At 51.0% G+C, this 11,146-nt stretch overlaps 1 protein-coding gene across 1 annotated transcript; it reads right to left on the reverse strand.

The window, feature by feature from the left end:
* Positions 1-6,303: 6,303 nt before the first annotated feature.
* On the reverse strand, positions 6,304-7,262 carry LOC133222705 (feather keratin 1-like). Its single transcript, XM_061372687.1, has 2 exons — positions 6,903-7,262; positions 6,304-6,669 (listed from the first exon to the last, which is right to left on the reverse strand). The coding sequence occupies exon 2, from the start codon at positions 6,647-6,649 to the stop codon at positions 6,335-6,337; it is 315 nt and encodes a 104-aa protein (XP_061228671.1). The 5' UTR covers positions 6,650-6,669; positions 6,903-7,262; the 3' UTR covers positions 6,304-6,334.
* Between the last annotated feature and the right edge of the window lie 3,884 nt (positions 7,263-11,146).

The following is an 11,146-nucleotide window of genomic DNA, read 5'->3' on the forward strand; positions in this document are numbered from 1 at the left end:
GGGGCGTGTTCTCCTTCCCACAGCGCTCCTTTGGCATGTCCTCCTGTTGGGAACGTGTCCATCTGGCCCTGGCGGCAGCCTTCAAGTTACAGTGTGTGTTTGGGAGCATTTGCATGGGAAGTGTCTGTCAGGGCACTCTGCAGACATAGCCAGAGCGTTAGAGAGGTGGGGTGGTGTGAGTGAGCTCATCCCATGGCACTCGTGTGCTGTGGTTTGTGGGTGCCTTGTGAAGAGGTTTCCCATGTCCTCGTAGCCGTGTCAGGGGAGGGCAGTTTGCAACAGCAGGCTGTGCTAATGGAAATTGTTCTTGTTAGTAGACCACCTTTGCAGGGGTGTTCTAGTTTGAAATGATGAGGTTTGTGGACAATTAGAGTGCTGTTCTGTTGTTTTCCTCAGTATTCCTGCAAAGCCTTTGATGCTTTCTCCCATTGCATGGTCATGGGGTGTGGGGTCACCTGGGTTTGTGGGCAGTTGGCTTGATTGCTCTCTGAGCAGGTTTAGAGATGATGCAAAATGTGGAGAGAGACTGAGATGCTGGATGGTTGTGCCGTGACTTAGAGGGAACAGGAGGTGCTGGAGAATGTGCAGAGAGGAATCCCCTGAATTTCAACAGAAAGAAACGTCAAGTTCTCCATGTAGGGAGGAATGGCTTCTCTTGTTAGAACTTACCGGAGACTGAAAGCCTGGAAACCAGCTTTGCTGTGTTGAGCTTTGTGGTGGAGAACAAGCTCGTGATGGTGCAGAAATGCACCCTTGCAGTAAAAGAGGCCAAGAGTCCCCATGACAGAAATGGGAGTAGTTTTGCTATCGGCTTTGTTGTTGGGGTGTGTGTGGTTTTGTTGCTCTCTGCAATGCTGGTGAGGCTTTTCATGGAGGTCTATGTCCACTTCAGAGGTTCTCACTAGAAGATGGTCATAGAGGTAGTGGAGCCAGTCCAATACAGGACCACCAAGATGCTGTAGGGACTGGAATATCCTTGCTATGAGGAGAACCTTAGAGAGGTGGGAGGGTTTGTTTTTCAGCCAGGAGGCACGGCTGCACAGGGCAGATGTCATCAATGTGTCCATATCCTGAGTGGGAGGGAATGAAGACAAGGGAGAGAGAATGTTCTCATCAGTGCCGTGTCCAGGGCAAGGATGAATGGGGGAAGCTGTAAAGACGTGCCCTTTTCCTTGGAAGAGAAGGAAACACTTTTTGAGTGTGATTGTGGACAGCAGTGGCACTGGTTGTGCAGGAACCTGTTGGAGTCTCACATACATTATTGACACAAAAGAATGAAAATGTAGAAGCACGGAAAGCACCAAGTGGAAGTGAGACAGTCTGAGGTGCAAGGAGTGCGACCATGAGCAGAAGTCTTCTGCTTGCAGTACATTTTGGCAGAGCACTGAGTTCCTCCTGCCCTGCAGTGCAAGCAGCATACCAGATGTACCCCAGTAGTCTCTGACTTGCAAGAAGGGGTTTGCAACAGAGAGTCCTGGACACAGGCAAAGAGATGATGCGAAGAAGGAAGTAGTACAACAGGAGGATGTGCAGGGGCAATATCTTCAGTCATCCTGGTCATGCCCCATGCCCTGTTTCCTTTCTTGGTGCCTTGAAAGCAGGACCTGTGAACAGGTCTGCCAAAACCTGAAAACTTGACATCTTTGACAGCATGTTCTTGCTGACCATGCTTGAGGAGCCTGCTCTGAAAGAGATGATCCCCAGAGGTCCCCTGTCCACTAAATGATTCTGTTTGTTTTGTTTCTGCTTTTGATGGCCAGGTAGCTGTGCTTGCATGAGATTTGGTCAAGTGTGTGCTGCCGGGGGGAGCTTGAGTCAGAGGTGTGGGTAGAAGTGCATTAGCAAATTCTAGGCTTTTGGCAAGGGAAGAGCTGATGTCTGGGCTGGAAGCAAATGGGAGGGTTTTGCAGGGGATTTAATACATTACACTGTTCTGGTGGACCTTTTCCTCTAACTTGATGGCCTATTGAGCCCTAGATTTGTGCTGGTTGTGCTTGGGTGAGCACTGGGACAAGTGGAGAGGAGAAGGTGTCTGAGGCTTGGATGCAGAAGTTTCTTGATGAAAAAAATGGTGAAAAGGCAGGAGAACCAAGGGAACCAGTGTGAGGTAAAAGTAGGGCAACCATCAGCCAGGTCCCCTGTGTGTAGATGGTGCTGCCTGAATCCTGAGGTCTTTGTGCCCCACAGTGGGAGCATTGCTCTAGAGATTCCCAGGGGGGTTTAGGTTGTGAGATAGTGTTTGAAGTGGACTAGATCAGAATGAGAAGTGCGGAGAAGAAAGTTGGAGAAGAAGAGGAGTTCCATGAGGCATGTGTCCAGGCAGCAGGAGGTGGGCCCATTCTCTCCTGGATTTCAGGCATGCTGAGGTGCTGGGCTGGCTTTTATGCTGGTCCCCGAGGGGCGGGACAGCCTTTGGGCATGGCAGCATTTGTCAGCAAGCAGCTGGTGCGTGCCACAGCCTGGCAAGTCATGAGTTGTGGTTGTGTTTTCCTTCCCACAGCACTCACTTTGCATGTTCTCCTGTTGAGGATGTGTCCATCTGGTCCTGGCGGCAGCTTTTAAGCATAATAATTTAAGGCCAAATACTTGGTGTTTGTGGTGCTTTTCAGGACACTTGGCAGAACTTGCAACCAAAGTGTTTGAGAGGTGGGGTGGTGTGAGTGAGATCATCCCATGGCACTCATGTGGTGTGGTTTGCGAGTGCTTTGTGAAGTGGGTGCCCCATGTCCTCACAGCCGTGTCAGGCTGGTCTGGGCTTTGGAGCTGTGCTGGCTGTGAGGGGCTGCCCCTTCCATTGCATTCAGTCCCTCCCCACCTGGTTGCCAGGTTGCTAAGCCTGTCTTCAGGCCTGTCCTTTCCCGTTGGGTGAGCTCTGTGGGTGTCCTGTTGCCCAATAGTTCTTGTACGGTTGTCACCTGGTCTACTGGGTTTATGGAGTTAACTTCGGTTTATTTAAGTTATTATGTGGTTAACTTAAGTTTATTTGGAGGAAGGAGTGGCAGAGACAACGTGTGGTGAAATGATCATAATGCTTATTCTCCATCGCCCTTTGTCATTTTGGGAGAGGGAGTATGTATTTCAGGATGGGAGGTGGACCTGCAGGAGGTGGGAGATTGGGCGAAGGTGTTTTAAAATTTGCTTTTATTTCTCCTAATTCTACTCTGTCTTTTGATTTTGATAAATGAATTTCCCCAAGCAAAGTCTGTTTTGTTGCCACTGGAGACCCGTGAGTGATCTCCATGCTGTTATCTCAACTCGGGAGCCTTTTGTCGTATTATTCTACATAGTAGAGGAAGTGATAGAGCAGCTCAGTGAGGAGTTGTCACCCAGCCAACGTTAACCCATCTTTGCAGCAGATCTGGGTCACAGGCTTATAGAATAGAAAAGATCATAGAAGAGTTTGGGTTGGAAAGAACCTTAAGATAATCTAGTTGCAACCCCCCTGCCATGTGCAGGGATACTTCACACTAAATCATTTCATCCAAGGCTCTGTCCAACTTGGCCTTGAGCACCAGCAGGGATGGAGCATTCACAGCTTCCTTTGGGCAGCCCATTCCAGTGCCTCACCACCCTTACAGTAAAGAACATCTTCCTTATATACAATCTAAACTTCCACTGTTTAGGATTTAACCCATTACCTGTTGTCCTATCACTACAGTGCCTAATGAGGAGCCCATCCCCACCATCCCTATAGGCCCCCTTCAGATACTGGAAGGCTGCTCTGAGGTCTCCACGCAGCCTTCTCTTCTCCAGGCTGAAAAGCCCAAAGTTTCTCAGCCTGTCTTCATATGGGAGGTGCTCTAGTCTCCTGATCATCTCTGTGGCCTCCTCTGGACTTGTTCCAACAGTTCTATGTCCTGTTTATGTTGAGGACAGCAGAAATGCACACAATACTCCAAGTGAGGTCTCACAAGAGCAGAGAGGCAGGATCACCTCCTTCGACCTGCTGGTCTGGGCTGTGAGTGCACACTGAAGCCAGCTCATGTTCATTTTCTCATTGATCAGTATTCCCAAGTTGTTCTCCTCGGGGCTGCTCTGAATCTCTTCTCTTCCCAACCTGTAGGTGTGCCTGGCATTGCTCCAACCAACTGTAGGACCTTGCTATTGTTATGGTTATACTTCATGAGGTTGGCATCAGCGCACCTCACAAGCATGTTGAGGTCCCTCTGGATGGCATTCCTTCCCTCCAGTGTATCAACCGAACCACACAGCTTGATGTCATCGGCAAACTTGCTGAGGGTGCATCAATCCCACTGTCCATGTCTTCGACAAAGATGTTGAACAAGACCAGTCCCAGCCCCAGTCGCTGAGAGACACCACTTGTTTCTGGTCTCCAGCTGTTCATTGAGCCATTCACCACAACTCTTTGCATGCTCAAACCCATGGCTTTTTCCTGCACTTTGTCCCATTGTCCCATGGAGGGCCTTTCTGTACCAAGGTGAGCAGGACGGTGACCACACATTGGGGTCTTTCTGTGTGACCTCAGAGCAGAGGGATTGTGAATTGGGGTTCACTGCACATGTGAACCAGAGATTCTGCAGCAGGGAGTCTCATGTATGCGTCACTGTTGGATTGTGCAGTGAACAGTGGCTCATGGCCTGAGGATCCCCCCAAGGAATCATTTGTGAGCCCATAGCAAGGTGAGACCATGGCCTGGGAACTCTGGCATGTGTGGAATGGGGACCATGCAGCCAGGGGGACAATGCAAGAAGAATCCACACTTGAGTCAGAGAAGGACTGCATAGCAAGGAGGGTGCTGAACTGGGCACCCTGCATGAGATACCAGTGGTCCTCACATCAAGAGGAGTAATGGACATTATGCTGATCCCTGGTGAAGCATCACCTGGAGTTCTGTGTTGAGTTTTGGTCTCCCCAGTAGAAGAGAGACACGGAGCTCCTGGAGCCAGTCACGGTGCCTGGGAGCAGTTGTAGGCTGGGGCAGAGCTCATGAGCCTCATTGTGAAGATCAGGAGGTACATTCTCAGAAAGCAGAGGCTGTTGAACCTGACCTCATTCCCACAGAAGGTGACAGAAGAAACCTTCCTGGAGAGCAGTGTCATTCCCAGCAAGGTCAGGGTGACGTGCTGTGGTTTAGGTGTGGATTTTGGGAGTGGAAATTGTCCTTGACCAACCTCTGTGTCTTCCCTGTAGAAGCCACTGGGTGTTGGCCAAATTAGAGCAGTGTCTATTGCTGAGCTGTTCTTGAAGGAAGCCTTTGTCACTGTCTCCCATTACATGCTCCTAGTAAGCAGAGAAAGTCTTTGTTGTGAAAGAGTCCAGTGAAGAGGACTGCAAATTGGCTAAAGTGGGCCAGTGGCTTGTAATCAGTGGCAGAACAAGAGGCTGTGGGCACAAGGGAAAAACAGATGGAATTCGATGGGCAATGAAGGCATCGTTTTTCAGTGTGAGCATGGTCAAAGAGTGGAAGAGGTTGTGGTGTATCCTTGGTGAGAGCTACTGATACCCAGCAGGCCATGTCTAGGACCGGCTGCTGTAGCTGTCCTTGCTGGAGCTGGTGTGTTGAAGCAGCTGCTCCCCAGAGGTTCCTGCTAAAGGAAATGATTGTGTGATTGTGATTGCTGGGCTGGAGAGCCATGCTGGGGAGGAGAGTTAGTCAAGTGTGTTCTGTCCGTGCTTCATCAGAGGCATGCACAGGGAAGTGTTATCAAATCATTAGTGTGAGCCAGTGATGGGCTTGTGTCACGTTCTAGAAGGCCTCCACCTCCCGCTGTGTGTCGTTGTTGGGTGTCCCGGCATATTTCCCAGAGCGGCCATACTTCACCCACCCTGATGGCCTATAGAGACCTGACCTTTTCTGCATGAAGTTGAAAGAGCCTTGGTAGAAGAAAGTAAGAGGAGGCGTCTCAGGGCAGGATGCAGGAGAACTTTATTGAGGCAAAATAATTGAGAAATCAGAAGCACCAAGTGGAAGGGAGAGGATCTGAGGTGCAAGTAGAGTGACCATTTGCCAAGGTCTTCTGCTTGGATGAGAATTTACCAGAGTGTCAAGATCTTTGTGCCCTGCAGTGGGAGCAGCTCCCTGGCATTTCCCATGATGGATTTCCACTTATGAGATGATGGTTGCAGCAGAGAGTAGCAGAAATAGCTGAAGGAGTAATGGAAGAAGGAAGTGGAAGAAGAGGAGGAGGCCCATGGGCCATGCTTCCAGGCATCACAACCTGGGCACATTCTCTTCTTCCTTGAGTGCTGTTTTGAGAGCAGGAGCTGTGGAGGGCAGGTCCACGTGTCAGGAACTGCCCAGAACTGCATCCTCAGACCTTGCCATGGCTACGAGGGTGTAGGTGGTTGGTTTCAGGCGTGCTGTCAATGTCCCTTAGCAGATGTTGCATCCCCTTCCTCTGCCGTAGCAGCCCAGGCCTCCGAAGCCGTAGCCAAGGCCGTAGCCGAAGCCCCCAGAGGAGACGGGCACTCCCTGGGCGCTGAGGACGTTGCCCACGGCAGCGGATGAGGAGGATCCGACGGCGGTGCTCTGGGGGAAGGAGCTGAGGATGGGTCCTGGCAGGGTGACCAGCACGGCGGGAGGCTGGATGACGACGCGGGAGTCCTCGCACTGCCTGACACAGGGCTCGTTGCAGCTGTTGGCCAGCGGGGTGGGTCCGCAGGGGCGGCAGAGGTCGTAGCAGGCCATGTGTGTGGGGTGGAGGGGCCCTGGCAGGGGAGAGGAGAGGAGAGGAGAGAATGGAAGAGAGGGTGTGGGGAGAGCGGAGGGCGTGGGGGTGCGAGGGGCGGTGGTGCAGGAGGGCGAGGCAGTGGGGAGGCTGGTGTGGGGCTGTGGGGCTGTGGTGCTGGGGAGGCGTGAGGGGTGCTGAGGCTGGGGCAGAGCGTGCTGGAAGAGCCGGGGCAGGGGGGCAGGAGCAGAGGGCAAGGGGCTTGAGGCTCACCTTGTTGAGCGCGCAGGAGAAGGCGTCAGCAGAGGCGAGTGAGGGACAGAGGCGCTGGGCCGGCTTTTATGCTGGTGCTGGAGTGCCCGAGGGCTCTGAGACAGTCTTTGTGCATGACAGCATGTTTGTGCAAGCAGCTGGGGCATGGCAGATCCTTGCAAGCAATTAGCTGTGGTTGTGTTTTCCTTCCAAGAATTCTGGATGTTCATGTCCTCCTGTTGAGGACGTGCCCTTCTGGCCCTGGCGGCAGCTTTCAAGTATTAGAGACCAAAGGCTTGATGTTGATGGTGTATTTCAGGGCATTTGGCAGAACATGCAACAAAAGCATTGGAGCGGTGGGGGTGTCATCATTGATGTCATCCTGTGGCACTCGTGGCTGTGGTTTGTGGGTTTCTTGCAGTGCTTCCTGATGGATGAAATAGAGCTCATCCCTTTGTATGTGTTAGAAAATCAAGAGGGTGTATCTGGCACACAGGAGGCTGGTGAGCTATACCTGTGCCCAGTGTTAGGCTCCATTTACGTTTCTCAGATTTACAGGTCAATATCTGCTGTTATTTCAACTTTGTCCTGAGGTGATAATGACAAACAATGAAGAAGAAACAAGAAAGTGGGGCTCATGAGCAAAAAATATAATTACCTGCCAATGGTAAGAGTGCTATTTCTTCTTGCTCTGTCATGGTTTGGATGTTACTTGTGTCACTCCTGGAAACATGAAAGCCTCAACAATCCAGGAGCTTCTGGATCTGCTTCAAAAGCCTTTTAGGGTTAGCTGATGCCTTGTATCTTCCAGATTGGAGGTTTGGTCTGATGCTGTTCCACAATGTAGTGGTTTCTGAGTGAACTGCCAGACAAAAGGTGATGTGTAGGAGACAGCAATTTCCAGGTGATATTGGATGCCTATTGCCCCTACAGCCCTTTCTTGCTATGTGTTTTGCCTAAATGCTGCCTCATTTTGACCTCATGGCGCTGCTCCCAGCATAGCTCAGTGTCCTGGGTTCAGCAGTAGCTGTCATTTTTCTCCTTCTTGGTAGCTGGTGCATTGCTGTGTTTTGACTTTCAGCTGGGAACAGAGCTGATAACAATGATGTTTTGGTTTGGCCAAGGACTTTGTGAGCCTCATGCTCTGCCAGGGAGGAGGGAAGCCAGGAGGAAGCAGAGACAGGACACCTGACCCAAACTGACCAAAGAGGTATTCCATACCACAGCACATCATGCCCTGGATGTAACTGGGAGTTAGCCGGAAGGACTGAGTGGACTGCAGGGTTGGGTGAGGTATCGGTCGGTGCTTGGTCAGGCTGGGGGGGGCGAGTTATCAGTCGGCTGGTGGTGAGGTGTTGTATTCTCTTCCCTTGTTATTTCCTTTATCACTGCTATTATTGGTGGTAGCAGCAGTGATTTGTGTTATACCTTAGTTACTAAACTGTTCTTATGTCAACCTGGGGGAGCTGCATTCTTTCTGATTCTCCTCTCTGTCCCGCCGAGAGTAGGGGGAGGGCAAGAAGGGGGGGGAGTGAGGTAACAAGCAGTCTGGGATGGCTTAAACCACGACACTCAGGCAACACCAAAAGCTGGGGTAGCCAAAATCAGAGCAAGAGTTGAGTGAAGAGTCACGTGCACCCCAGGATGCGGTTTGCCCCCCTGTCTGCCAGGGCACACTGCTGACTCCTATTGAACCTGCTGCCAGCCAGCACCCCCAAGTGCCTTTCTGCAGGGCTGCTCTCCAGGAACTCCTCTCCCAGGCTGTGCTTGTGTCCAGCATCGCTCCATCCCAGGCGCAGAATCCAGCATTTGTGCTGCTTACATTTCATGCCTTTGATGGCTGCCCAGTGCTCCAAGCTATCTAGATCCTTCTGCAAGACCTCTTATCCCTCCAGAGAATCAACAGCAACTCCCAGTCCCTTCAGCAAACTTGTGAACAGTGCATTCAACTCCTGCCTGTAGATGTGTGATAAAAGTATTGTCCAGAAATGGCCCTAGAATGGAGCCCTGAGGAATATTGCAGGTGACCATTCACAAAGCACATCTAGCCCCATTCACTGTGACATTTTCAGCGCTGCTCTTCAGCAGTTCTTTATGCAATGTATGGTGTACCTGCTCATGTCACATTTGACCAACTTGTTCAGGAGGATGTTGTGAAGGACAAGAGTTCATCCAGGGCAGATGCAAAGTCTTGTTTCTGGGGAGAAGTGACCCGGTGTAGCAGGAATATCTGGTGGACCAATGGGTTAGAAACCATCTTATCAGAGAAGGACCTTGTGGTCCTAGTGGAGAAAAAATGGACCATGAGGTGGCAACCTACCATTCTAAGAAATGGGCCCATCAGTCTCCAGGGCTACATTGAGGAGTGGTGCACTGACAAAGGGGAGGGGACCATCCCTTTCTCCTCAGAAATGCTGAGGACAATCCCATGTGGGATTCATTTCTTGGCTCCCCAGTGAGGAAGGACTTGGACTTTAAGGAGCAAGAGCAGTGCAGGGTAACCAAGAGACTGGAGGGACTGGATCATGTTTTGTAGAGAAGAGGGTGAGAAGTGAGCCACCCAAGATAGAAGGATGTGGAGGGGGCCCAGCTTCAATGTGAATAAACCCCTGATGGCAGGGAAATAAGTGGTCGGAATCCACCACTTGTAAGTAGTGTGCACGTGCAGAAGAGGCCCTGGAATTGCATGGGCAAAACAGGCAAGCCTTTTTGCCTGTTTAGAAAGACAAAGAGTAGAAGAGGTGATGGAGTCTCTGTGCTGGGAGCTACTGAAACACCAACTGGCCATGGAGCCACGAATGCAGCTCCAGCTGCCCTGTTCATGAAAAGGGATGAAAGCACCTTCTCTGGAGAGGTTTGTGCTGTTGAAAATGATTCTGAGGAGACTCAGGCTGGGATGCTGGAGAATTTATTGAGACAAAAGAATGAAAACGTAAAAGCACCAAAAGCACCAGGTGGAAGTGAGACAGTCTGAGGTGCAAGGAGTGCGACCATGAGCAGGAGTCTTCTGCATGCAGTTCTTCCTGCCCTGCAGGGCAAGCAAGAAGAATCCACACTTGAGTCAGAGAAGGACTGCATAGCAAGGAGGGTGCTGAACTGGGCACCCTGCATGAGATACCTATGGTCATTGCAGCAAGGGGAGGAATGGACACTCTACTGATCCCTGGTGAAGCATCACCTAGAGTTCCATGCTGAGTTTTGGGCTCCCCAGTAGAAGAGAGACACGGGGCTCCTGGAGCCAGTCATGGTGCCTGGGAGCAGTTCCAGTAGGCTGGCAGGGAGCTCATGCCCCTCATTCTGAAGAAGATCAGGAGGTGCATTCCCAGAAAGCAGAGGCTGTTGAACCTGACCTCATTCCCACAGAAGGTGACAGAAGAAACCTTCCTGGAGAGCAGTGTCATTCCCAGCAAGGTCAGGGTGATGTGCTGTGGTTTAGGTGTGGATTTTGGGAGTGGAAATTGTCCTTGACCAACCTCTGTGTCTTCCCTGTAGAAGCCACTGGGTGTTGGCCAAGGTTAGAGCAGTGTCTATTGCTGAGCTGTTCTTGAAGGAAGCCTTTGTCACTGTCTCCCATTACATGCTCCTAGTAAGCAGAGAAAGTCTGGGTTGTGACAGAGCCCAGTGAGGATGACTGCAAAGTGGCTGAAGGGCTGGGAGCAGAGGCTTGTAATCAGTGGCAGGAAAAAAGGTTCTGGGCAGAAGGGAAAAAAGGTGAAATTCCATGGGCAAAGAAGGAAATCCTTTTTTAGTGTAAGGAAGGTCAATGAGTGGAAGAGGTTGTGAAGTCTCCAAGGTGGAAGCTACTGAAAACCCAACTGTCCATGCCTAGGACAAGCTGCTGTAGCTGGACACTAGCTACTAACTCTAACTTGAGTTAGTCAAGTGTGTGCTGGTAGTCAAGGTATGCAGAGAGAAGTGTTATCACATCAAATCATTTCTTTGAGCCAGTGGATGGGCATGTGTCATGTCCTGGAAGGCCTCCACCTGCCACTGTGTACTGTAGTTGGGTGTCCTGGCCTTTATCCTAGGAGATGACTAGTGGCCCTTTTCCACCAACCCTAATGGCCTGTAGAGACCTGACTTCTGATGGGTGAAGCTGGAAGAGCTTTGGTAAAAGAAAGGAAGAGGAGGCTTCTCAGGCTGGGATGCAGGAGAACTTTAATGAGGTAAAAGAGTGAAGAGATAAAAGCACCAGTTGGAGGGGAGAGGGTCTGAGGTGCAAGTAGAGAGACCATCTGTCAAGGTCTAGTGCTTGCAGAAGACTA

This window comes from Neopsephotus bourkii, unplaced genomic scaffold (assembly GCF_033783945.1).
Source record: "Neopsephotus bourkii isolate Nb327-2 ecotype Australia unplaced genomic scaffold, CSIRO-AGI_Nbou_v1 NB_23, whole genome shotgun sequence".
Classification (NCBI taxonomy): domain Eukaryota; kingdom Metazoa; phylum Chordata; class Aves; order Psittaciformes; family Psittacidae; genus Neopsephotus; species Neopsephotus bourkii.

Coding starts and splice junctions, on each gene's coding strand:
- LOC133222705 (XM_061372687.1), bottom strand. CDS start 6,649: ATGGCCTGCTACGACCTCTGCCGCCCCTGCGGACCCACCCCGCTGGCC.